General features: G+C 40.5%; 1 protein-coding gene across 2 annotated transcripts; it reads left to right on the forward strand.

Annotated features, from left to right (window-relative positions):
• Positions 1–17: 17 nt before the first annotated feature.
• On the forward strand, positions 18–25,788 carry Dcaf17 (DDB1 and CUL4 associated factor 17). 2 transcript variants are annotated; one of them, XM_032903469.1, is made up of 14 exons: positions 18–344; positions 698–801; positions 4,178–4,268; positions 7,608–7,744; positions 9,327–9,405; positions 11,741–11,830; positions 14,327–14,431; positions 14,696–14,801; positions 17,890–18,032; positions 19,836–19,945; positions 21,836–21,923; positions 22,642–22,725; positions 23,728–23,883; positions 25,034–25,788. In XM_032903469.1, the coding sequence occupies exons 1-14, from the start codon at positions 219–221 to the stop codon at positions 25,172–25,174; spliced, it is 1,560 nt and encodes a 519-aa protein (XP_032759360.1). In that variant the 5' UTR covers positions 18–218; the 3' UTR covers positions 25,175–25,788. The 2 variants fall into 2 exon arrangements, 1 of the variants encoding a protein (XP_032759360.1); XR_004388002.1 differs by lacking the exons at positions 14,696–14,801; positions 22,642–22,725; positions 23,728–23,883; positions 25,034–25,788.
• Positions 25,789–27,061: the final 1,273 nt, after the last annotated feature.

The following is a 27,061-nucleotide window of genomic DNA, read 5'->3' on the forward strand; positions in this document are numbered from 1 at the left end:
GCGGCAATCCCGTGAGCAAAAGGAAGGGCCCGGAAGGCGCCGTTGGTTCTGTTCCTTTGCTCCAAACCCTTGTGGTGCTACCTCTTGGTCTCTGTCCCGAGTGCCCAGTGCGGTGCTCCCGCGTCAACCTTCCCTTGAGACTCGCAGGCGTGGCGGCTGCCACCCCTCGCGGAAGTGAGGGGCGCGCCCCTCCAGGGCCCTGCGGACCCCGAGCCTCCATGGGCCGGACCCGGAAGGCCAATGTGTGCCCCAGGCTGAGTCGCCGTGCTCTGGGCTTCTACACACGCGACGCGGGCGTGGTGCAGAGGACGAACCTGGGCATCCTGCGGGCGCTGGTGTGCCAGGTGACGCCCGCCGTAGTCGGGGTGCCCGGGGTCCAACCTCCTGCCGGGCAGCAGTTTTTTCGCGCTCTGATTCCCCTTTGAGGGTCATACGTGGGGAGGGACATCCGTATCCTGCAATTAGGGTGTTAGAAAATAGGTACTACTCATAGGTTCGCCGCCTGACTCTAGTTTTAAAAAGCTTCTTTTGCCTTCTTGCAAACCATCTATTCAAAACATAGGTTACCAACACCTATGGGAGGGAGAAGAAAAAAACCAATGTACTTAAAAACTGTAGATTTAAACTACCCACCTAAAATGGTTCCATAGCAGGGGGCTGAGTTCTTTCCTAAACTGAAATTCTTTGTATTTTTCAGGAGAGTACTAAATTTAAGAATGTTTGGACAACTCATTCCAAGTCACCTATAGCCTATGAGAGAGGAAGAATATATTTTGACAATTACCGGTGCTGTGTCAGCAGGTAAATTCTTAGTGATGATTTTTTTTTTTTTTTTTTTTTTTTGCCGTAATTCACCTGACCTGTAGTTTTTATAGAACCACGTGGCTTCTTTAGTGCTTAGTGAAATAGGAAGATGAAAAAAAAAATGAGTCCATAATAAAACTAGGTGGACATGCATGTGATTTTAAAAACTCATTAAGTCTAAAGTTGCCGGTTTCGTCTCTGTAAATACTTATTTCACACAAAATTATAGCACAGGCGAAATAATACGTTTCTCAGCACTATTTGCTGTTTTATACCGTATAAAGATCAGAGTCGAGAAAAGGGGTTGTGATATAATTAGATGCTGCTTAGGAGATGGGTATTTTGTTTTAGAAGTACTTATTTTTTTTTTCCAAGAGAAAAAAAAATATTCAAACCAAAGTATAGTATTTGCAGATAAATAGTATTTAAGTCAGCCTCCAGCCATTCAAGGTCAGGCCGAACAGAACGGCACAGTGAATTGATGCTTCCATGCCCATTACCTAGATTAAGAAATTATGGAATTGCCTCCCTTTATCTTTCCCTTTGCATCTGTAGGAATTAAGGGCATTTTTCTGTGTGTCAACCTTCAGGAGTATTCCTCAAGAGCCAACCACCTTGTTGGGATAGGTTCTCCTTTCACTGGACCCGGAAGTTAGGATGCCAGTAGATGGCCTGGCCAGCAAGCCCTGTGAATTTGCCTGTCCCCACCTCCACAGGTCTGGAATTACAAGTAGCAGGAATCATGAGGGGTGGGGCCTCTACACTCGGGTCCTTGTGCTGGCACGGCACCAGCTGAAGCTATCTCAGAAGTGATAAATAACATCTAAGTTCTTTTCTTGTTGGATCAGAAACTAGAAGTCAGAGACTGGTGATTTTTGAGGTTTGCCTTGACTCCAGTTGATATCTATTTTTTGTACTTTGGCAAATTGCCCAACCTACGACTTGGCCTTTAGTGCCAGTGAATCTACCCAAGTCCCTCCATTTGCCCTTGGCTGTAACTTCAATGATTTACAGAGTGCACACATACTCGAGATTCTCTGCTTCTGTTGCAGATAAAGTCAGTTTTATTGGAAAGAACTATAGGGGCTGTTTCGTGACCTGCTTCTTCAAGCCAACTCCATGGAATTGGTCACAGGTGTTGAGGCAGGGACTCCCCTAATAGTAAAAGCTGAGCAGTTCAGGTGGAGGGAATACTCAGGCCAGGGAAGAAAGATAAGGCCAATCTGGACCTTACAAAGAGAATTGTAGTCACCCCCAAGGTACAGCCTCCATGGGAGCCCCGACTTTCAACTGTACTAACGTAAGACTCAGCCCCAACAAGCACATGGCCGGAGCTAGATGAAAATGAGGTCACCCTTCCCATTTTCTGGAGCTTGCCTTCCGAGTCAGAGCTGTGGGGGAAGGATCCTAGAACTCGCTCATAACAGTTTAGAGCTGTGGTACCATCTTGTTGAGCTAGAAGAAAGCTGGCAGCCACGACTGGTTCAAGCACCGTGGACTTCCACGGTCTTACTGAATTCCAGGAGGTTTTCTGGAATAAACACTTCTTCGTTTGCTTTTATGACAACAACCAAAGGCTTTAAGTGGTTATCCTTTAATCATTCCATCAGTTTCCCAGAAGACAGTGTCTATAAGCCTCCGATTCTAGCAGTGGCAACCTGGACATTCTCTCTTATGTTCCTGATGCCAAGCATCTGCCTTGCAGTGGTAACAGTGACTCTTTGTCACCATTTAATACCCAGTGCATTGCTTTCCCGAGTCAGAGACAGTTGTTTTGATTTTAAAAAGTTCAGTCAGAGAAAATGCCGTTGATTAATGTCTCAGTGATAAATGATACAGGCGTTCTTCACCAGGCTGTTGAGGAGGGTTGCACCCACAGGTAGAATCGCAGGAGATTGCTTTCACTCCTGTGACATTCACTTTGATTTAAACCTTTGAGTTCCTGAGAGAATATCAGAGGTGAATAAAATGTCATCCTGGAAATTGTTTCTCTTCTCAGTAGTTGAACTTTAAAGTTCATCAGTTAAAAAGAAAAGAAGAGATCTATGACTGCATCTCAGTAGTTGTCAGAGTAGAGACTAGCTGGGGGTGTAGTAAATGGCCATGGCCTCAGCCCAGGGAAGCTGAGGCAAGGAGGATTGCTTGGGGACAGCCAGGGCACCCATAGCAAGATTGTTTCAAAAGTAAGCATCAAGGATACAGTTTTCACTTTTTAGGTAAAGAGGGCATGAGTGTAGTTCTGGGGCAGGGCTGACAGAGCACCTGAAATGTTTCCCAAGCTAGCTTGAAGTTGCTGGAACATATGATGTTCAATGATAGTAGAAATAGACACATTTAATATTTATGGAAGGAATAAAATAGACATAAAGAGTGTTTCTTTTTGTATCCACAAATGTTCATTCAAAACAATATGTCTTAGTCAGAGTTACTATTGGTGTTAGGAAAAACCATGATCAAATAAACCTGTGGAGAAAAGGGGTTTTTTTGACTTATGCTTCCACATCACTATTCATCCCTGAAGAATATCAGGACAGGAACTCAAACATGATATAGAAGAATGCTGCTTACTGACTTGCTCCCTCTGGCTTGCTCAGCCTGCTCCATGTAGAACTCAGGACCAGCAACCTAGGGATGGCAACACTCACAATGGTACCCTCACAGTCACTAATTAAGAAAATGCCTACAGGCTTTCCTACAGTATGATCTTTACAGACATTTTCTTACTTGAGGTTCCCTCTTCTCTGAGGGTATGTGAAGTTGGCATAAACTAGCCAGCACATCATGGGACCCTTTTTTAATCTATATATTATCCTTAAGAGCAACAGAATAAACTCAGTGAATTCAACAGACATTTACAGTAAATGTTTAAGGATTTAATTAAGAATTCAGTTTAATAGTATTTTATAAAGCAATTTCCAGGTAACTTTATTTACATAAGGAAAATCTGGAAGATGAACCAAATGTGTGTTTGTTTTAAGTGGTTATCATTTTTATTAATTTTACTTATGTGTGTGCATCTGTGCTTATATATGCTTATGTGTGAGAAAAGGTCCCTAGCCATTGGATGCCCTCAAACTGGAATTACAGAACCTCGTAGGAACCAAACCTGAGTTCCTGAAGAGTAGCAAGTGCTCCTAACTGCCGAACCATCTCTTGATTTTTTTTTTTTTTTTTTTACATTTTTTTCTTGTGTTTCTGTATCATGAATTTGTGATTAGAAAGAAAAAAAGGGCAGTTTAGGAAAACAATAGAAAGTTGGAATTTGGGACTATAAACATGTAAAAGAAATGTCTCAAATCTGAGCAAAGACCACCTCAGTTTAAAAGTAATAAAAATAATAATAATAATGCCTTTTTTTTCCTTTTTCCCCCAGTGTTGCATCAGAGCCAAGAAAACTTTATGAAATGCCAAAATGTTCCAAATCAGAAAAAATTGAGGATGCTTTATTATGGGAATGCCCAGTGGTGAGATTTCTTTATAGAGCATTGGTTTTTAAAACTCCCCCAACACACACACACACACACACACACACACACACACACACACTCACACACACCCCTTTATCTTCATTATTACACACTCACACACACACACCCTCTCTTGATTATTGCACACACACTCACACACACACACACCTTTTCTTGATTGTTGCACACACATACACACACACTCACACACACACACCTTGTCTTGATTATTGCACACACATACACACACACTCACCTTGTCTTGATTATTGCACACACATACACACACACATACACACACACACCTTGTCTTGATTATTGCATACACACACACTCATACACACACACACACACACACACACACACACACACACACACACACACACACGCATAGGCTGTATGTAAATAGAACCTACTGAGTCCATTTACTGTTGCTCATGTGTGTATGTGTTTAGGCTGATGGGATTGGATAGCCTGCCAGGAGGCTGGTCCCTGGCAAGGATTGGTTTCCCCTCTCTTAGAAGCCATTAATTGCCTATAGCTCTTTACCTAGGGTGGGGCCTCGAGAGCTTCCCCATCCGTGTTGGGATGCCAGCTGGTGCTGTCATTGTGTAGGTCTCGTTTAGGCAGCAGTGTTGTTGCGATTTCATGAGGGTAAGTCCTGTTATATATAGAAAACACAACCTCTTAGCAGATGTGATGGACATCTGGCTTTTGTATCCTTTCTCTCCCCTCTTCCACAATGTTCTTTAAAGTATTTAAAGTAGTTTCTTAAAAGAACTAGTCATTATTAGTGTATTATTTAAAGGATAAAATTAAAATTATTTTTAAAAACATTATTCCAGTCTGGAAAGGTAATGATGCTTACTGCCAAGTCTGATGAGCTGAGTTCAGCCACCAGGACACACTTTCAGAGTTTCAGAAGTTGTCTTTTGACCTCCTCATGTGTTCCTGTGTGTGTGTGTGTGTGCGCGCGCAGACACATGCATACACACAGATACATACATATAATATTTTTAATCAATATTTGGAATTCATTTATTTATTTTGAGCAGGCTCATGTGTGAGCCCAGGCTAACTTAAGATTTGATGTGTAGCCTGGCATGAGCTTGAACCTTGGACTTCATCCACCCCTAACTGCCGGGCAGCAGGGATATATCACTATGTTCAATTTATTACGAAAAATTTTAAGTTAGAGATCATTTGTAAATTTTGGAAAGATAAAACCTGATTAAAAGTTTTATAACACTATGAGGCAGTTCACAGTCATCCTTAGTGTTTGAGATCATTTCACCCCTGTACTAAAAAAAAATTATTGTGAGAACAACAATTATGTGAATTTTTGAAAGTAGGTAAATTCCACCTATGACTGTAGATAGGAAAATAATAGTATAAAAATTAAAACTACAGTAGCAAAAGTCCAGCATTGCCCAGGCATGGACCCTTCAAGACACTGTTTCCTTAGGATGTTAGTATTCAGAGATCACAGAAGCTAGAAGTAATTGGTCTGGGGAAAAATAAATATGGGAGATTGAAAGTTACAAGGGTGTTTGCAAGTCTCCTCCTCAGTCTTTAACACCACTGCTTCTAGTACTGCCAGCTGCACAATGCTTGTCAGACCATCGGACCAACTCTTATAATCACAGCCCTTTTTTGAGGGACAATTCATCTTTTTTAAGTTTTCCATAGCACTGTTTGTAAGAAATCCTCTTAACAAGCACTCCAGTGAATTAACCACGTCTGTAAGTGTGGTTGGTCACTTTGTAAGAGAAGAGAACTCCCAGTCTGTAACCAAAAGTACTGTCTAAGCCATGAGCAGTGATGTTCTGAATTTAATGTTTTTCTTTTCTAGGCTGTTCTTTTTCCATAAAGCTATAATTTTTTAACTATCACCCCTATAATTGCTCTCTTTTCATAGAAGCCTCCTTTTTAAAAATTAGAAAGTTAGAAGCCTATTTTTTTTCTCTTTAATTGAAAGGTGTAAATAATTTTGCCTTAAACCATTTAAAGCCTTTTAATCTATTTTCTTGACGGGGGAATTAGAGAGATGATAGGTTTCTTAATTGAGAAAGTTTGAATATACCAATTCAAGCACCCAAAATATAAAGCAGTCCTGGAAAAATAAAGTTAACCTACTCTCATTCCATAAACAGTTAAATGATTTTGTTTTTATTTGTGGTAACAACAACATTTTTAATGAAGAGCTCAGAGGAACACTGTATTATTAATATATGAATGCAAAACTACTTTAAAATTAGTACTCTTGCTTTGTTTCTGAAATAATATATGAAATGCCACTTTTGGTTTAAGAAAATAGTTCAAATCTATAAAATATACTTGTTTCAAATCTCTCTCTAATGAGCTAAATAGGAATAGTAGATATTTTAAAACTTTAAGATCGGGTTGGGGATTTAGCTCAGTGGTAGAGCGCTTGCCTAGGAAGCGCAAAGGCCCTGGGTTGGTCCCCAGCTCGAAAAAAAAAAACCCAAAAAAAAAAAAAAAAAAAAACTTTAAGATCTACATGAAATAATGCATAAATCATTGTAGTATAAAAGCATTCATGTCATTGCCTATGAGTTAAATATCAGTGGCTAATACATTTAAAAGTCACAGCAGCAGCCTGAATGCAGGAGGACCAGTTCACAGTCTGCACTGCCAGGGTCTGCCTGAGAAACAACAAAAATAAGTGGAACCAAGCCGACTAAAAGCAAATGGTTGTTTCCCTGGAATTTGGGAGGGAAGACAGCTTTGCAGAGGTCAACAGCCGCTTCTTCTCTGTTCATGGTTTACGTGAACAAGTGCCACGTTAATTTCACTTCTCAAGTCGGAACTTTACTAGTTGAAATGAGCACATCTGCTCCTCTTTCACTTCTGCAGTAGAGCTGTACCAGTAGGATGGCTCAGTGGCTTAAGGCCCTTGCTTCCCACTGATGCAAGCCTGACAGCCTGAGTTTGAGCCCCAGAACCCACAGGAAGGCAGGAGAGCTGAGCATGGCGCACACCTTCAATCTCAGCACTTGGGAGGCAGAGGCAGATCTCTGCATATGCGGCCAGCCTGCATACAAACACCCAGGTGAGGGAGACAGCTCAGTCCACATGTGCACTGTGGCTTATACACCCATGTGTACACAGTGATAATGACAGCAAAATTTAAAAGCATTAAAACAAAGAACGGCTAACGTAACAGCCCACCTTCTTCATTTGTGCAGTTGATATTTTTGTGCTTTACTTATTTGATGAGGTAACTAGCCATTTTCTTTGGACATAGAGTACTGCAGATTGTTCATAGCTAAGCAATTTGTGTTTACATTCTGGTTTTGTTTGTTTGTTTTCTAGGGAGAAATACTTCCTGACCCGTCAGACTATAAATCTTCACTCATAGCACTGACTGCTCATAATTGGCTGCTTCGTATATCAGCAACTACAGGGGAAATCCTAGAGAAAATATACCTTGCTTCCTATTGCAAATTCAGGTAATGTGAGATTATTATTTAAAATTGTGTTGTAAAAATGTGAGGCCTGTGACCTAGGCTCTCTCCAGTCCTGCCCTGTGTTCCCAGTTTTCCTCATGTATTTTATGACCCCAGTTTCTTTATAATCTTCTTTTTGTTCTCTACTTTGCTCTAGTTAAAGACTTGAGGCTTGTCACCTACATTATTTATCTTTGTATTTCAAATAAGTAATTAGCACAAAGTAGTTAGAGGTAGGTGGCTGACAGTTCCCATTCTAGAACAATCCAAGAAATGCAATTGTAACCCCTAGTTTATAGGTACATGCAAATTTCAGAATGGATGTGAGTATGCAATTTGTAAAGTAATATTTGTAATACATTTTATGTCTCCCATTTTACTCTGGAAAGGAGTGTAATGCCATGCCCCTTTAATCCCAGCACTCGGGAGACAGGGGCAGGGGTATCTCTGTGAAGTCTAGACCAGCCTGGTCTACACAGTGAGTTCCAGGATAGCCTGGGCTACATAGAAAAACTAAACTAAATAAACCTAAGTCAGAATGGTTTGTGTATGTGTGTTTGTGGGTGCAAGCATGTAGGGGGTGTTTTGTTTGCGTGTGTGCTTACTTGCTTGCCTTTTGAGACTGGCTCCAAGCTGACCTTGAATTCCTGCCTCCTCCTTTCAAGTTCTGGGATTGCAGGCACCCATATCGCACTTGTTTTCTTCCATACTGGCACTGAAGCCAGGTTTGTGCATGCTAGGCAAGCACTCTCCCAAGTCAGCTGCACCCCAGCCCTGGCTATTTCTGAGGTTTGAATGCTCTTAGGTTAAATATGTTTTTATAGCTGTATTCATTCTGTTTGTTTACTTGTTTATTGTGAGTGTTCTACCTGCATGTGTGTGTATGCACATTTGTCCGGTGGCCATGGAGGTCAGAAGAGGGCATCGGATGCCCTGGAACTGGAGTCACAGATGGTATGGATGGTTGTGAGCCACCACGTGTGGTGCTGGTAACTGAGCCTGGATCTCTGCAACAGCAGCCAGTGCTCCTACCACTGGGCCACCTCCACAGCCTTCTCAACCAAGTTTTAACCTGCACAGCAGCAGATGCTCTTCAACCTCCAGGACCTAGGAGGCTGAGCCAGGAAGATGGGCTTTCACAGCTATCCTCAGTAACAGAACAAGTCAGGGCCCAGGCTACAGGAGGACTTGTCTCAGATTTTTTTTTCATTAGAAGAGAATTATTTTAACACTCTAGAAAAATTAAAATTTAAGTAGAAATGTATCCATATAAGGATCTAGAGTAAATCATTAAAGTTATTTGTTTTAAAATAGATTACTTTGCTCTTATAATTTATTTAAAAAAACCTTAGTTCTAAGATAGCACGGCGAGCATGGTGGTTCATGCCTGTCACCTCGGCGCTGGAGGCACGCAGCAGTAGAACAGCAGGTTCAGGGTCAGCCTGGCTACCTAGAGACTCACAGGCCAAATTTCATCTCAGCAAACAACATGTAAACAACAGTAGATGAGTAAATAAAGTATAATGTTTTGATTTTGAGTATAAGGGACTGGTCAAACATTAAATTCCTCTTTGTTCCTTCAAAGGTACCTGAGCTGGGACACTCCTCAAGAGGTCATCGCAGTGAAGTCGGCGCAGAATAAAGGCTCTGCAGCAGCTCGGCAGGTCCGCAGCCTCCACACAGTCCTTGGGGCTGCACAGTGTGAAAGCCAGTGCTGCTAAACCTAAGCAGACTTGATATGGGCTTCTCTCTATTGTATACTTATTTATTTGGGGTTCTGGGGATTGATCCATGCATGCCCCCCGTGCTCTCTAGTGTTCAACTATATCCCTCGGCTGTTCTCTCTAGAGAATCATCCAGAATCGGTCGGACTCAGATCAGTGGTGCAAGTCCTTGATCCCACACTTGTAGAGATCTCTGAGGTCCAGGCCAGCCAAGGCTGTATTGTGAAACCCTATTTTTTAAAACAAAAAGCATGACCCAGAATTTACTAGACCTTATAAAGCTTAGAACTACCTATCTAGAAACTTATTTCTGTTGATAACGGATTACAAAATATTTATTGAACATTTTTATAAAATACAGATTTTGTTTTCATAGAGATATTCTGTTCTTATCTCAGAATAGAATGTATTTTTAAAAAACAACTATAATAAGCAACAATTTTGTGGGTCTTTTTTTTTTTTTTTGGTAATATCTGTATTTAAGTTCCTCCTAGTGTTTAATACAAAACATAGTGTTTAACATATCCTTCAAAAAGAAAATCCTGTAACACTGACTGTCAGGTAATTTACTTAGAATTCTTGAATGCTGTTTCGTTTGGGGTATTTTATGTTTTGGTTTTGATTATTGAGGCAAAGTCTGGCTGTGTAGCCTAGTTTATCTTCAAACCGAGATCCTCCTGCCTCTGCCTGCCAAAACGCTGTGATTGCAAGTGTGTGCTCCCATACCTCATTGGGAGCCTTTTAACAATTGAATGGTTCCTCTCTTTTTACCGTATTTAAATAAACACATCAGGTGCTGCCTTATCAACGCAGCAGCACATCCCTTCACCTCTGCATTTTGCTCCTCTTATCTGCCTTCTCTGTCTTTACGTGTGCCCCTGAGCCAAATAAGCTATTGGTTAGGTCTTTAAACGTCATTAAACAATGTTTAAGTTACACTAATCTATCTGTGCGTCTGGGGCTCGGGGCACATGTCACAGCATACATGTAGAGGAGGACAGCTTGCAGAAGTCACTTCTCCTTCTACTCTGTAGGTTTCAGGGATCAAAAAAACCTCACCACCAAGCCATTTTGCCAGATCTAAACTTACTTTTATGATGGTTTTTTATAAATGTTTTCTACATCTTGCCCATTCATATCAATAGCATGACCATATGCCTTTTATTGGGATCTCTTGGGCCTCTTCTCACACTGTTGAGGTACAACCAAGAAAGAGTTACTGTGTACTGTTGCTTTCTTTTCATACCCTGGCTGCGTTGCGTAAACATGAAAGACTGTAAGAAAGTAACAGGTTTCCTGAGGATTGGAGCAGTGTCTAGCCTAATGTGCCACCTGAAGAACACCGATCTAACTGTGCATGGCTAGGTATTAAGGTTCTTACTGATCACCTGATAATGTTATTAAGTCTTGTGAGCATTTCCACATTCAAGACTGTGTTCCCACAATCTCTAGCCAACAAGCAGTAGTTCTTATTCTTAGTTAAGGTACACAAATTATGCCTGCCTTTAGGTTGGAGGAGCACGGATCTTAGCTAAGTAAAAGTATGTGTCTTTGAAGGGCAGGTCTCTGGGGCTTTAAACATCACACTCTGTTTTTGGATTTTTACTTTTTTTGTGGTTTTTGATTGATAGTCTTGATAGTCAAACCTTATTTCTGCTCAAGCCATTCCTAAATTCTAGATACTCCCGTGAATTCTTTACTAAAGAAGTAAATAGATTATTTTGCATTTCATAATGGAAATAAATTATTGGAAACTTGCTCTTCAAAATAAAGGATCACTTTTCTTCAAGTTGATATCATTCAAGTGTTTACTGGCATACTGTCTGTCTTCAGTACAATCAGACCAATGTAAGTCTTATCAGTGATATGACCATAGTAACACTATGCTTTTGGTTAGCTTCATTATTGCCAGAACTCCAGTTCACAGTACAAATACAGCACATTTTGATGGTGAGAAATACTCGTTTCCCTTTGTAGTGTATGTATATATATATATATATATATATATATTTGTGTGTGTGTGTGTGTGTGTGTGTGTGTGTGTGTGTGTGTGTGTGTGTGTGTGCGTGTGTGTGTGTAGCTGGAGGATTAGTAAACATTTTAAGTGTGTTTCCTTCACTGGTAAAGTAACTTCAGTCTAAATCGATGTAAACTCTCAATTCATGAAAAGTTCTGTATAATTGAACGTTGGGACAGATGGGTATTTTGAACTCGTGAAGATAGTGGTTTCTGAGAGCTTTGGAGAGCTGCCGGTAATTTTCTTGTTATCTTGTAGGCAGGCACTCAGCCTCCTGTTCTGTTGTACCTCGCCGTGTTCCGGGTCCTGCCCTTTTCCCTTGTAGGGATTCTAGAGATCAACAGAAAGGTGAGAACGGACCTCTCCTCCCTCTCTCCCTTCTCTCTTCTCTGTTTTTATAATGCAGAATTTCACTATAAGCCCTGGATAACCTGGAACTCACTATGTAAACCAGGCTAGCTTTGGGCTCAGAAGCCCACCAGTTTCTGCCTCCCAAGTGTTGAATGAAAGGTGTGCACCGCCATTACTGCAATTACTTAATTGCAGTATTTTATTGACAATTAGGAGTATTATCTTTACTTATTTATTAGAGGTTTTGATTGGGAATGTTCTCCTGTCTGTGAAATGTTTACTGATGTGTATTATTTCATGTGAAATGAGAACCTTTGACTTGGGAAGAAGCATAACCCTCTCCTTGGCTTCCTGCATGTTTTATGCCTCTCGGGTGGTTAGTGTTTTTAGTGTTGGAAAACCTGTGGTCATCAACAAACTACTATTTTATAAAATTATGAAATGCCTAAGGAATTTTTTTCAAAGGAAGAATTCCAAAGCTTGTTAAAATGATCATGAAGCTTCAACAGAATGTCTCATTTTAATTACAGGGTACAGCTCTCGAACTTGCAGGTACAGCTCTCGAACTTGTTTTATAGCGAATAAACAAGACTTGTAATGGGATATATAATCTGTCTAACTCATACAGTTTGGGTTTTTATTATGTTCACATTTATCTTAATTTGTGGAGTTCTTGGGAGGGAAAGAGGGCCAAATTTCAACTGAGTAATAGAGTCAATAATCATTCTTTTAAAAAAATTTTTACTTTGTAGAAAATTATCGCGGGAGTTTTTCTACTAGTCTTTAAACATTTAAACTATTAAAAAAGACAAGATCTTGAGAATCTACTAATATTCCCTAGCAAATAAGACAAATCTGTTTAAACATTTCCTATTCTGAATGCTTTTACAAACTAAAGAATAATATTAGTTATCACTTATTGTTTATTTTATACTAGGCACTTTTTAAGTATTTTAAGACATTGTAACAATGTATTCTATTAGAAGTTGAACAGCTACTTACTAATTTTAAAATGTTTGAATTACCCAAATACTTCTTTTCAAACTGTAGACCCAGACGTAGGGAATTAAAAAGCTAGGAGCTACACAGCTCAAAGCAAACCATAATTATCTTTCTATGAAAATGACAAAGCCCGACTTGTAACTTCATCATTTTCTTTATGCGTGTGGATTAAGTAATTATATTGTATTACATTCTCCAGCAGGAACAAACACAAAAAGACTGCCAAAGTCAAAGCTGTCCCTGTGTACTCTTGGGTGTCCAGCATAATCGGTTGAGGGATTTGGCTTTGATTATTGTGATGCAGGATTAAAGCATGTCTTTCACTTACTGAATGTACCGGAGTGAGCACACAGGGGTGAGGCCCTTGAGCAGTTGTGTACTTACCCTACTTATTACCGTGGTGTATCCTCACTGACTGAATAGAAGTCGAAATGGCTGTTTTGTCCTCCATACCCCTTTCAGTGCTATGAAAACAGGTATGCCTGCCTTGCTTCTTGTTGAATATGAGCATAGGTGCAGCACTGTGTTACTTCTCAGAGCTGTGTAGAATCACAAGATTCAAAGACAGAGCATGTAGGGAACAATAAGCCAAAACCTTACTCTAGATAAATGTCTGAAGGAATTTGGTCTTTATGGTTTTTTATGCAGTTGAGAAATCAAACCTTGTTAGAAATTGAAGAACATAGCAGTGGTGAAGAAGACCTGGAGTTGGGAGCTAGAGAGATGAGTGGGTGTAGAGTACTTGCTGTGTAGTCGTGAAGATGTGAGTTAAGATCCCAGTCTCCACATAAAGTCCAGGCATGGCCACAGGTACCTGAAACCCTAGCACTGGACAAGAGAGCTTACCCCAGGGCTTGCTGGGCAGCTAGTCTAGCTGCACAAATGGGAAACTCCAGATTCAGAAAGAGAATAAAGTGCGCAGTGGTAGAACAGGACACCTAGAGTCCTCCTCTTGTACTTCACACATAGGCATGGGCTTACCCACTTACCTACCTGCACACATATGTGCATTATACACATAGCATGCACATACACATGCACGCAAATCTGCAGTTGGCCATTTCTTTTATAATTACCTTCCATGATCCAATCTTTTTGCCTCTAAAAATATGTCTTTATGAAGAACATTCTAGTGTGTAAATAACGAGTCTCTATTGGATATACCTGATAAACATTCATTTAAAATTACATGACCTCCATGTATACACTCTTCTATGAAAAGCAGAATCTGTAATTATGCGTATTGACAAAGCTATACAGCACGTGCATGCTGACACATCGTTTGGAGCCCTGTGTACAGTGCTTCTGTTGATGCTCCAGCCTGAAGATCCAGTGCTTACTGCTTACATCTAATAACAATTTAGTTAAATCTTAATGTGAGGCAGCACAGGACCTGGATTTAAAGCAGGGAATTGAGACATTTTGAAGATGAGAGGATTAGCCTTCTGTCTGTCTGGTCCCTTCTTAGGTGATATCTGCCTTTCTTCTTAGGTTTTCGAGAATGTCACAGATGCTACCTTGTCACATGGAATCCTGATTGTGATGTACAGCTCAGGACTAGTCAGGCTCTACAGCTTCCAAGCCATCATCGAGCAGGTAGAGGAAAACACAGTGGGATTGGACTCAAAAGTTTTTGTTTTGTGTTTTGTGGGTTTTGTTACTGTTTTTAACAAGTCGGGTACTCATATAGTTTTCAATTATACAAGTTATAGAAACAAAAAAAGACACAGTAACCTTTGCAAGAGGGTGGGGAGGATAAAAGACATTTTCTCTGTCATGTACATGTAAATGTTATTTTTCTTTCCAGACAGCAAATAAATAGGCTCTAAAGCCACCATTTTTGTTTTGTTTTGTTTTTAGTTCATGCAACAGAAACTTGACTTAGGGTGTGCATGCAGTCAGGGCGGGACTACTGGGACTGTAGGAGAGGCTCCTTTTGGCATTCCTTGTAATGTTAAAATCACAGGTATGGCTGCTATGCAGGATCTTTTCTCCTCAAGAAAGTAAGTGCTCATATAAATAGTTCTGCATTGTAAGTGTCCACGATTTTCTCTGTGACTATACGCTGACTCATTTTACTTCCATACAGGACATATATAAATAGATTCAAAGATTCTATTCTATTCTCCACATACATACATACATACATACATACATACATACATACATACATACACACACACACACATACACAGACATTATACCTTACTGTTGAGTAAAGGTCAGCAAAATTCTACCCATTCATTGACATGAAGGCCTGAAGATGCTGAGCCATTCTGGTCCTCAACTTCATTGTCTGGAAAATGATGAGTCACACCAGTTCACACCTTCCTAGCTTCCTTATCGCTTAGGGTTTTAACTTTGTTAAATCTGCTCATTTCTAAGGATAGTGTTTCCAAAGGAAATATTAATGCTATGCTACTTAAAGGTAAACCTCAGGAGAATAAAAAGGAAAGATATACATGACTCTGTAAAGATAGGAAAAAACTTTTCTGTATTTAACTAACTTACTGAGCCAGATGTGGTAGCTCATCCCAAAAGTGCCAGCATCTGGGAAGTGGAGGCAGGAGGATCAGGAATTCAAAGTCATTCTTGTCTACATAGTGAGTCTGACATAGTCAGACTTCCTCAAGAAAGGAGGAAAGAAGAAAGAAAGGAAAGAAGGAAGGAAAAAAAGAAAGAAAGAAAGAAAGAAAGAAGGAAGGAAGGAAGGAAAGGAAGGAAGGAAGAAGGAAGGAAGGAAGGAAGGAAGGAAGGAAGAAAGAAAGGAAGAAAGAAAGCAAGCAAGAAAGAAAGAAAGCAAGCAAGAAAGCAAACAAAAATCACCCCAACTATAATTCAGTAAGTTAGTAAAAAGCCAACAATTGAATTTCGGCCTGAGCTACATGAGATCTTGTCCCAAAGAGAGAAAAAAGGCAAAATAATAATGTAGTCTATGAAATTATTTTCTGCTATAGAATAATATAATTGAGTGATGGGGGAGGTCATCTGTCTAAGGAAATACAGGCTTGAGTGTCTGTTGTGCTCTGTGGAGACAGCAGACCTTCGAGTGTCTGTTGTCTGCACTCTATAGAGATGGCTGCCCTCTGTCCTTATCTTCTCAGACATCCAGTGACAGTTTGATGATTGCAGTCTGGATAAATAAGCCACTTGGGTATATGCCATTATCATAGTATTTTTGTCTCTAGTCTTAATGTATTAATAGTTACTTCTTATTCTACTGAGAACATTTTCATTTATTTCTAACCAATAAACATTTTTTTAGGTGAAACTCCAAAAGTTTTTCTAATTGAGGCAGAATAAAACAGAATTTTTTCTATCATCAATTACCATTACATAGTCAACAAATAGAATAGGTTAAGAAAAAGAAGAGAAAGATGCAAGAAAGGAAAAGAATTTTTAGTGGCAAATGGCGATTATATAAACTAGGAAGAATGCCCAGTATAACCAATTAAGCAAAACGGATTCATTTTTAAATGAATTAGGCAGCTTTATGACCTCAGAAATACCTCTGTATTCAGTTATCAGCATGCTCACAAAGCTCTCTTAAGAATCTTGTCTGCTGGGCTGGAGAGATGGCTCAGCAGTTTAGAGCACTGATTGCTCTTGCCAAGGTCCTGAGTTCAATTCCCAGCAACCACATGGTGGCTCACAACCATCTGCAATGGGTTCTGATGCCCTCTTCCGGTGTGTCTGAAGACAGCGACAGTGTACTCATATATATATATAATAAATAAATAAAATCCTAAAAAAACAAAAGAATCTTGTCCACTGTATGTAAGTCACTGTGCGCATGTCTGGGGCTAGCAGAGGCCAGAATAGGCTGCTGGCTCCTCTGCAACTTGAGTTGTAGATAATTATAAATGCCGGGAACCGAACACGAGTTTATTATCACATGGTGTTTGAATTTCTTTCATAATTTACTGACACGTGCCCTTTGACATATTAGAATATTAATATTTTCCTATTGCTTGAAAAACCTTGTTTATTAAAGATATTTTCATTTTTTAAAAGCTTTTTTAAGTATAAAATATATTTGATATGTCTATATCTCTACCTGTTCCCTGTCTCCTCACATTGTTTGGGAGTTACTTTTCATGATTCATTTACTCCTGTGTAGAGCACTCAGAAGTAAGAAGAGCCCTAACACAGCACACACCTCCATTTCCCTATAACTCCCATGTGAACGGTCTTTTCTGAGAGGAACCCCTTTAAGACAAGTGGCTTTATAAACCAAAGATGCTCAAGCTGGAAACACAAATCAAGAGCCTGTGTGTGAACTGTGTGTACAGCCACAAAGACATGGCGACCTCACTGCAGCGCCTCCTTATAGTGCTAGAGCACATCTATTATATTATAATTAGGATTGAGATCAAAGAGGGAGAGAAGAAAGCCCCAACAGTCCCTTTGATGTCCATCCCCAAGGGACTGATTGGATAAAACCAACTTGTTTGAGAATAAGACTGTAGTGGTCTCTATTCTACTAAGAGCTCCCCCGTGCCAGACCCCATTCTAATTGGTTGTATCCATTCAGACCAATGTTGCTTTTATACAAGAAATGTAACCCAGGACAGCTGTTGTAAAATGTGCTGTTAGCCTGTGATATGGAAGGTCTCTCTGCCTTTCTAAAGATTTATTAGACCTGATTACCCACTATGATTGTTCAGGGAGTTGATATTGTGGCTAACCCAGAGTCTTATACATAGATCCTCGGTGATGGCTGCAGTTTTTATTATGTATTTGCCTCCCTAACCCCCCTCGATAAGCACCTTAGCTTCCTTTTTTTAAATTTTTTTTTTTGTCTGCTCACATGGAGGCCACACATTCTCACCAAAATACATACCTAGAGATTTAGCTTACAGCCCCACTTTGTTTTCGACTTGCTTTCTGTTCTCTTTTCTGACTACAGTTTATTCTCTCAAACATAGTAATTTTTCATTAATGGAACTTCGTAAATTATGTATATGTACCAAGAAAGGTTGAACCTAGTTAATGAATGGTGCAAGTCCACCCAAAATGAGAAGCTAATAAATTTCTCTTGCTCATCCCTACAGACTCACCACCTCCACTCTTTGAAGTTTCATCCCTGGAGAACGCATTTCAGATTGGAGGCCATCCTTGGCACTACATCATCACGCCTAATAAGAAGAAACAAAAGGGAGTTTTCCATATTTGTGCCCTTAAAGATAATTCCCTGGTAATTCATGAGTATTCAACTTTTCAGCAGTAAATTTATATTATAAATTTTTATTCTCTACTCTTCTAGTAGCTCTATAGACCCAGGAATTACCTTTTCACTAATTTGGGAACTGTTTGTATTATTCATTCATTCATTCATTCATTCATTCATTCATTCATTCATTCATTTCTTTATTTAGACAGGGTTTCTGTGTAGTGGTGGCTGGCCTGGAGCTCAGAGATCCTCCTGCTTTGCTCCCAGTGCTGGGATTAGAGGCATGTGCCACCACACCCAGCAGTTGTAAACAAGTTAAAATACAGAGAATATAGGAAATAGTGTTTGTTACCCAGAATCTTAAAACAACAACTGTTTGAAAGGTCTTAGAGCACCAAGGATTCTTGTTCATTCTCTCCCTCACAGCCCCCAACTCTGTGCTGGGCACTGTGTAGCCCAGGCTCACCTCTAACTCAGTATGTAGGCAAGACTGCCCTTCAATACCTGATGCGCCCATCTTTGCCTCCCAGATGCTGGGACTGTGGCTGTGTGTCACCGTACATAGTGAAGGGTTTTGTTGCTAACAGTTCTGTTGCAGGATTCCCATGGAAAATGTCTCTCAGATGCCACCGTGGGAACTGTTGCTAGAATAGGCTTAGGCTGCCTCTGAAATGGCTGTGGAATGTGTTGTTGATTTTGAAGAGAGCAGAACCAGATGGAACTCACAGTGTTGGCGCTGAGGTGGCGCATTGTCAGGGTTCCTCAAGTTGCTTCTGGCGCCACAGGAAGAAATGGTTCATGGCAAAACAGCAAAAGTTCTACTCATTAAATTCATCTTAATTTCTTTCAAAATATGATTTTTCTCATTGATTTTTTTCCATTTAATCATTTGTTGAGGTCTAGCATGGCCAGACATACATTTTTTTCCTTCACTTTGCTTCTGTCCCCCAAACAAAGATTCTTACCCCTTCCTGACCATGCTGTGGTCCTCTTCTTAGCTTGTAGTGCTGAGTTAATGTAGTTTATTCTGAAATCTCTTGTTATGTCAGATAAATTTACTTTGTCTGTTCAAGGCTGGCCTTGAACTCACAGAGCTCTGCCTCCTTCTGCCTCCCAAGTGGTAGGATTAAAGGGGTGCACCACCACACTTGGCTTTTTCCTTTATTTTAATATCTAAGCATACCTACAGGTTTTGGAGTAAGACTGTTCTTGTCTTAAATGCTAATCAGTATTAGACTCTTTTTTCAGATATGAGAGTTTAATATTTGACTTAGTCAAGCAGAGTATGTGACCTGTGTCAGAGAGTCTTGGTTTGGTTACGTGCTTATGTGAGTGTTACCTCCTCTTCTGATTGACGGGTAGTTGTAGACAGGGTTGGGAGGAGGAAGTTGTAGGGAACTGCATGAGTGTAATAATGGAAAGTTCGTGGACTTCGGCGTCAGATCTGCTGCTTAATAGGTTCCAAACATTGAGCTAATATTTGTTCTGTTTATGTGTCAGTCTGTGGCTAAGAAGCAATAAAATGGGGTTGATGTTTGCTTTAGGTTTTATTAAAATCAAATGCAGCATTCCCCATAGTCCCCAACACAAAGTGCATACGTGAGATACAGTAGCTTAGAGTGTTGTAACCATAACTAAGGAATGCTGCATGGCACAGAGCAAATCTATGCCAACTCTAACTGAAAATGCTTATTTGGTCCTCACACCTGTCTCACTTCAGCTGCTTAGATTTTCTTTCAAGTACCTGTGAGTTAGTTACCAAAGGGTTATATTTGGAAAATTATTTACCCTTCTCATCTCCATCCTGAATATTTTTTTCCACTTCAGGCAAAAAATGGAATCCAGGAAATGGAATGTTGTTCACTAGAATCTGACTGGATCTATTTCCACCCTGATGCTTCTGGAAGAATAATACACGTTGGCCCAAATCAAGTCAAGTGAGCATTTTTTTTTATCACTTTAAAATTAAAAGCAATTTTTGTAGTGTTTATTGGCTTTGTTGTTTTCAATTGAAACCATTGTAATTCTGTGAAACAATTACCCATGTGGAGAATTTCCTGTGAGACTGTTGTCTACAAAGTCTGGTTTGTTCTTTAGCTTTACCAGTGCTGTTTGTAAGTTTTACACATAAGGTGCTTGACAGATGACATATGAAAGAATGAAAGGGAATTATTGATTATTCTTTCCTCATTGGGTTTTGTTTGTTTTGTTTTTTCTTAGGGATTTGCTGGGTAATTCATATTAGCTGCAAGTGTTGTGTATTGTGTAGCCCAGGCTAGACTTGGACTGGACAGTCATTCTGCTTCTGTGCCCTGACTACTGGGCTTACAGGACTGTGCCACACTGGGTCTGAATTTTCTTAGGATTGGTGAGAAAGAAGATAGCTGAGCCAAGTGGCACACTCCTGACATCTCAGTTGCCCAAAAGGCCAAGGCAGGAAAATTGCAAGTTCAAGACCAGCCTGGGCAACTTTGTGAGTCCTTGTTTCTAAATATAAAGGACCTGCAGATGTAGTTCAGAAGTACAGTACTTGCCTGGAGTGTGTGAGGTCCCAGGTTCAGTCTCAGTTACCCCCCAGACAAAGATGATGATTGTGTTTGTTCTGACTGATGGTCTAGTGTTTGTTGGCTTTCTGCTGACCTTCTTCTTTAAAATGGTCTTCACTTGACTTCCCTGACGTCACAATAGTCTCAAAGTTTTACCTTTTACCCATACTTCCACTAACTGCAGCTTATCCTCAGTATTTAGGTCTTTTGTTCTCACACAGTTTTCTGTCTGTTTGATTCTAGTTATTCCGTGATTCGAACCTGGAAATATTCTATTCTACTCTTCTCACCCCAGTCTGTATACCAGCCCAGTCAAGACCTCTCATCTGTCTCATGCCAGAAAGCTGTTTTTTTTTTTTTTGAGTCAGGATCTCTGTGTGGTCCTGGCTATCCTGGAATTTGCTTTGTAGACCAGGGTGGTCTCAGACTCACAGAGATCTCTGTGCCTCTGCCTTCTGAATGCTAAAAGGCTTGTGCCACCCAGCCTGGCTTTTCCCCCAGGTGTTAAGAGATAAGCCCCTTTTTATATTGCCACTAATTGAGATAACTCATCTGTTGGTTTATAACATTACCTGGTTACTTTATCATTGGCAACTGTGACATAACCAGTTGTCCCTGCCACAGTGGCTTCTTCTTGCTGTTCTCTTTTGCCTATGAGAATTGGAGCTTTGAGAATATTGTACTTTTGAAGTATTTTAATGATGTGAACAGATTTCTGTGGGTGGAAAGCAAATTATTTTTCTCTTGATTAATAAGTTTGACCCATGAGATCATTTATACTCTGCAAATCCAAATCTTAACATATAATCCTTTAAAAAATGGTGTTGGTGGTGGTAGATTTTACTCTTGTGGAAGTCCAGCATTCCATTAATTGCTGACCTCTCACTGTTGACTCTAAGTGCTATCCTTAGCTATGTGTTCTACAGAAACAACAGTGCAACTTTCTGCTCTAATGTGAGGGGTGAGACACAGGTCCTGCTACATGGAGGGAGAGGTGAGGTTCGCACGGTCGTGTCATTAACCGGCTGAAAAATGGGTTAGGACTGAGCCAGCTGCTGCTTTACCTGTGTGAGCCCCATGCCTCATAGCTGTGCTTTCCCATCTCACAAATATGAGTGTGAATAAGGTTATGGATTTTAACAATGAGATTAATGTTACAGACAAGTCAATGGAGAAGTGAGTTGCTGCAAGTTCCCTGTGTTGAGCTTCATCTGAGCTTAGCTTTGGCAGATTGGTGGTGTTTTGCAATCTTGAGTTCTTAGAATTCTTTTTCCTTTCCAGAGTCTTGAAGCTGAGTGAAGTAGAAAATAATAGTTCTCAGCATCAGATCTCTGAAGATTTTGTCATTTGGGCCAATAGAGAAGACAGAGTAAGTCAGAAATACCTTATGTCCTTTCTGTAGAACTGTGTGTATCTTGTAATATCATGTTTGCCTGCTAGTTGCAAACATCCCAACTCTTCAGCCTGTTTATTCGCTGTGCATGAGGAGCTAGTCCTCCTCCACATACGTATGAGGTTTGAAGAGAGTTGATTATACTGAATTTATCTCACTTATTTCTGTTATTTTCTCTTCAAATGTTTTAGTGGTGATTTGTCAGTCTTCAGTTCTAAAGTTGTCAGAGTTCAGGTGGGGTATAGATGTTTTAAAAGCAGACACCACACCTGAACTGCAGTTGGTACAGACACCACACCTGAACTGCAATTGGTACTTTGCCTTTACTGTGTGAGCTGAGGCCCTTGAAGAGGGAAGTTTCTGAGTGCAAATCCACCTTTAGTTTTCTGTCCTGTGTAAGGCAAAAGTCAGAGGATGAATGGAGAGTAAATCTGTAATGTTTAATTAATTAGGTTTTGTCTATTCTAGCATTTGTCCATTTAAAGCTTTTATTTAAAATAAATTATTGTTCACTGAGTGAAGGATTGAAAATTACAGATTTAAATTAAATTTGGAATTTTCTCAGTCCGCTAGAGGAATGTGTGCGTTGGGAAGGGCCAGCTGGTTTAACCACATTCTGAGGATGTTGTGTTTGAGTGCACGCAGTGGAGCATGTCCTGATTTTCCTTCTCTCCCCCTCCCCACCCCCCATCAGAAGGAAAACTTAATCACGGTTACAGCTTCTGGACGTGTGGTGAAACGAAATGTCAACCTTCTGGATGATGACCCAGAACAGGAGGTATTCCTTAGCCAACGATAATCAATCCAACAGTCCACTTCCGTTCAATTAATGCTTCCCGCCCCCCACCCCCAGACAGACTTGGAGTCAGGGACCCCTGCAGCAGGATGGGGGCGGGTGTGTGGGGTCCAGTCAGTCCATCCCCCTCCTGTTGCCTTACTGCAGTCTTTCACGTGGTTTTATTTGTAGTAAAGTTTATGGGGCCAAAATAACTTAAAAAAAAGATTAGCTTATTGTTTTGTAAGATGTACATTTTGTTTGGTTGGTTTGGTTTTTTTTTTTTCAAAACAGAGTTTCTCTATAGAGTCTTGGCTATCCTGGTACTCAATTTGTAGACCAGGCTGGCCTTGAACTCAGAGGTCCATCTGCCTCTGCTTCCCAAGTGCTGGATTAAAGGGGTGCACTACCATTGCATTTGAGAGCACGTGCAAACACATATACATACATATACACACATACTATTTTTAAAGATAAATCGTTTTTAAGAAGCAAATTCTTCATGGTTGAGCAGTAGAGTGCTTGCATGGCAAGCATGAGCTCCTGGTTCTAATCCCTGCAGAAGCAAAAGGAAAACCGAACAGAGCTAAACAAAAACCGGCAACTCTAAGTTGAGGTTGCACTGGCAGTTCTTTTGGGTGGAGAGGTGGCTTTCCAGTTAAGAACACATGTTGTTTGAGTTTGACGACCAGAGTTTGAGTCCCAGCACCCATGTAGCAACAAACTGGCCATGTAGGCAAAAGCCTGTAACTCCAACCCCAAGGGATGCAGTGTTCTTTCTGGTTGTTTGCCAAGACTATAGGATACTGCTTAACACGTGGAGATCTGGAGAGCCACCCATATTTTATGTGTATACACAGTGATACATTTCTACTGATTCTCTCATTTATTTGTTCTTCCTTCTGTTGTATTTTCATAAGTGATAGAATAATTCAATTTAAAATGTAGAAATAGTTCTTGCTTATTAACTAGAATTGACACTACTTTCATCTGTCCCCCGCCCAGACTTTCAAAGTCGTGGACTATGAAGATGAGTTGGACTTGCTTTCCGTAGTGGCTGTCACTCAAATAGATGCAGAAGGGAAAGCTCACCTGGATTTCCACTGTAACGAGTATGGAACCTTACTCAAAAGCATCCCACTAGTGGAGTCATGGGATGTGGTATGTATAACCACTGGGACACTGAGTTGTAAGGGTTTCCTTTACAGGCGCCATTTATTAGGACATGGCCTCGTCAGTCCAGATTCACCTGTGCCGTGACCACACGAAAGAATAACTTCTTTTTTGTTATTATTGTCCAACATGCAAGACAAAATGAGCACTTGTAAGCCTTGTTTCTCTAAGCATTAAGAATACCATCTTACCAGTATCCTTGAAGATACTGGTGAAAAAACAAAGTAAACATGATTCTTGAGACATATTATTTTCTTACCATGGTCCTTTATTTTCCTCCCAATTATGAATTTGGTAACATTTTTTAAAATGAAATTATCTCCCATAGTTAAGGGCAAGCATATTTAAGCAAGTTGGGTTCCAGCACTTGGAAATAGTTGTTCTTCCAAATATTATAAAATATAAATGGACTGGGGATATAGCTCAGGGGGCAAAATATCAGACCATCAGACCATAGGTTCAGTTCCCAGAACCACATAAAATGAGTTGGTGGTGGCAGTGAATGAGTTTCAGGAGGAGTGGGGAGATGGTTCAATTGCTGTGCTGTTCAGTTGGGTTTGGGTCCCCAGCACCCATCACGTAATGCTGGCAGGTGTGTCAGCCCGACTTGGAGGTGAAGACAAGATCTCAGAGGCAAGATGACTAGACTAGCCAAATCCCTGAGCTCGGGATCCAAGGCATAAAGCGGAGAGGAATTGAGGAAGACATCTGACATCACCCTCTGGCCTGCAGATAGCACACATGCATACACACAGTTATCCACACACATGGGAGCATGCACACATTCCACAGCACACACGCAAAAGTAAAACAAGGGACAGCATACCTTCTGCCTACGTCTTCCTATCAGTAAGGAACTTGAGAGGCATGAGCGCTTGTACGTGCTCATGGGTCAGACAGGCGTGCTGTTCTGAGAATGAACTGCATATCCAAGTTTCTAAACCCGGAGCTCTTTCCATTCTCTACATTTTCTGTATTTTTCCGTTAGTCATCTGCATGCACATAAAATCCATTTCTGGCAAGTCTTCCACATCTGTGTACATAGGAGCATAGGGTAGGTGCTGTGGTATCTTTGGGACACACGGTGAATATGACTGTGAAAAGCAAGTCCCGTGTGACTATGTTTTTTTTTTTACAGACATATAGCCATGAAGTCTACTTTGACAGAGATTTGGTGCTGCACATCGAACAGAAGCCCAACAGGGTCTTCAGCTGCTATGTTTACCAGATGGTCTGTGACCCTGGAGAAGAAGAGGAAACTGTCAACAGAAGTGATTAAGACAGTGAGATCATCATAACTTGAAACATTGGTAAAACCTCAATCAGCTGTGTCTAGTCCTCATTATCTGCATGGAACATTCTACAGTATTTTCCAGAACAGGTCTTGTGCTAGCTTCAAAGGACTAGGTTATACTCACCACATACAGTGGTAAGGACTCCATCTGATGTAAATGCTCTCTAGGATGCTGTCCCAAGAGACCCAGCATTTTGAAACTTCGATTAGGTGCTAATGTGAATATAAAATGCTAGGGAACAGAGGACAGTTAAGTCTAGGGGTCAAAGAGACATCATTGATGCAGGGATAACTAAAGTAATTCTTAAAGACTACTATGAAGTAAGGCTAGGAGAGAGAAACAAAAAATATTAAATATAGAAGCCAGGTATGGTGGCATGTAACCTGTCATCTCTGCTCGCAGATAGAGCAGAAAGACCAGAAGTCCAAAGCCAGTGTTAGCTATATAGCAAATTCAAGGCCAACTTGATCTCCACAATACCTGGTCTAAAGATGTCAACATAAAGATAAAGGAATTCTATATACTCTATACCAAACTTTGCTTAAGGATTAGAAGTAGGATTTGTAATGTAAAATCATACTTTTGAGCCAAAAATCACCACAGCTTCTTTTTTTTTTTTTTTTTTTTTTTTTTCCGGAGCTGGGGACCGAACCCAGGGCCTTGCGCTTGCTAGGCAAGCGCTCTACCGCTGAGCTAAATCCCCAACCCCTACAGCTTCTTTGTAAACAAAAACAAACCAAAAAAAAAAAAGGGAGGGGGGGCATCATTTCTAGTTTTCAGATTATTTCTTACGTGGTTTTATTCTCATGGCCTGATGTTCTCATTGACTGTTTATTTGTATAAATACCAGTACACTTGACTTTGTTTCTGAGGACATATTTGCATGTTCATGTACGCAGGTGTGCACATATTGGCAGGTGTGCCCACATGTGTGCCTGGCATTTGGAGGCTAGAAGTCAACCAATGGTGTTCTCAGGAGCCATCTACGGTGCATTTTCAGACAGGGTCTCACAAGGGCCTGCGGCTTACTGATAGTGCTAGCCTGGCTGGCTGGCCAGGGATGCTCCTGTCTCTTGTCCAGCACTGGGAGTAAAAGCATACTGCCATGCCCAGATATGTACAGGGCTGGGCATCAAACTCATGCTTATATAGCAAGCACTTTACTAATGAGCTATCTCCCTAGCATATGTACTATAAAAGATTCCAGGCAAATTTCAAAGGAAAGCTTTTCCTCATTTGTACAGTTTAGCTTTTAGTACAGCTAACGAGGTTTGTCTTATTTTCCATTCTATTTACTGAGTGGCTCTGTTTGTTTAGTGATATTTTCATATGTATGCAAGAACATATAGGGGCCTCTCTTAGGCCCCCTTCTGTGCATTGCTGGCCCCTGGTGGCCTCTTCCTTGTAGCACAATTGAAACCAAGAGGAGTTCTTATTAGCCAGAAGAAGATTTTGATTGTTCATGGAAGGAACGTTTTTCTTCTGTGTTAGAACAGATTTAAACATGACACTTGAATTCCAGTAATCACCTTTAGAATGTTAGATAAGAACAACTTATATAAAGGGAAAGACTGTTACTTACAGTCCCTGTCTGAGAAACTCGGTTGCTCAGAACCTACATGGTCATCTCATTTTTCCAAGTCATCCTCCAAAGTAACTGTAAAACAAGGAACGGTCAGAGCAAGTAGTTCACACCTGTATCCAAGCATTCAGGGAGCTGCAACAGGAGGATTACTGCAAGTTCAGGGCCAACTTGTACTATGTAGCAAAATCTTGCTTTAAACAAAACAAAACCCTTGATCCCAAAGGCAGAGGCAGGACAATCAAGAATTCTGTGTGAGCTTGGCATGTAATAAGTTCAGAGCCAGCCC

This window comes from Rattus rattus, chromosome 5 (genome assembly GCF_011064425.1).
Source record: "Rattus rattus isolate New Zealand chromosome 5, Rrattus_CSIRO_v1, whole genome shotgun sequence".
NCBI lineage: Eukaryota > Metazoa > Chordata > Mammalia > Rodentia > Muridae > Rattus > Rattus rattus.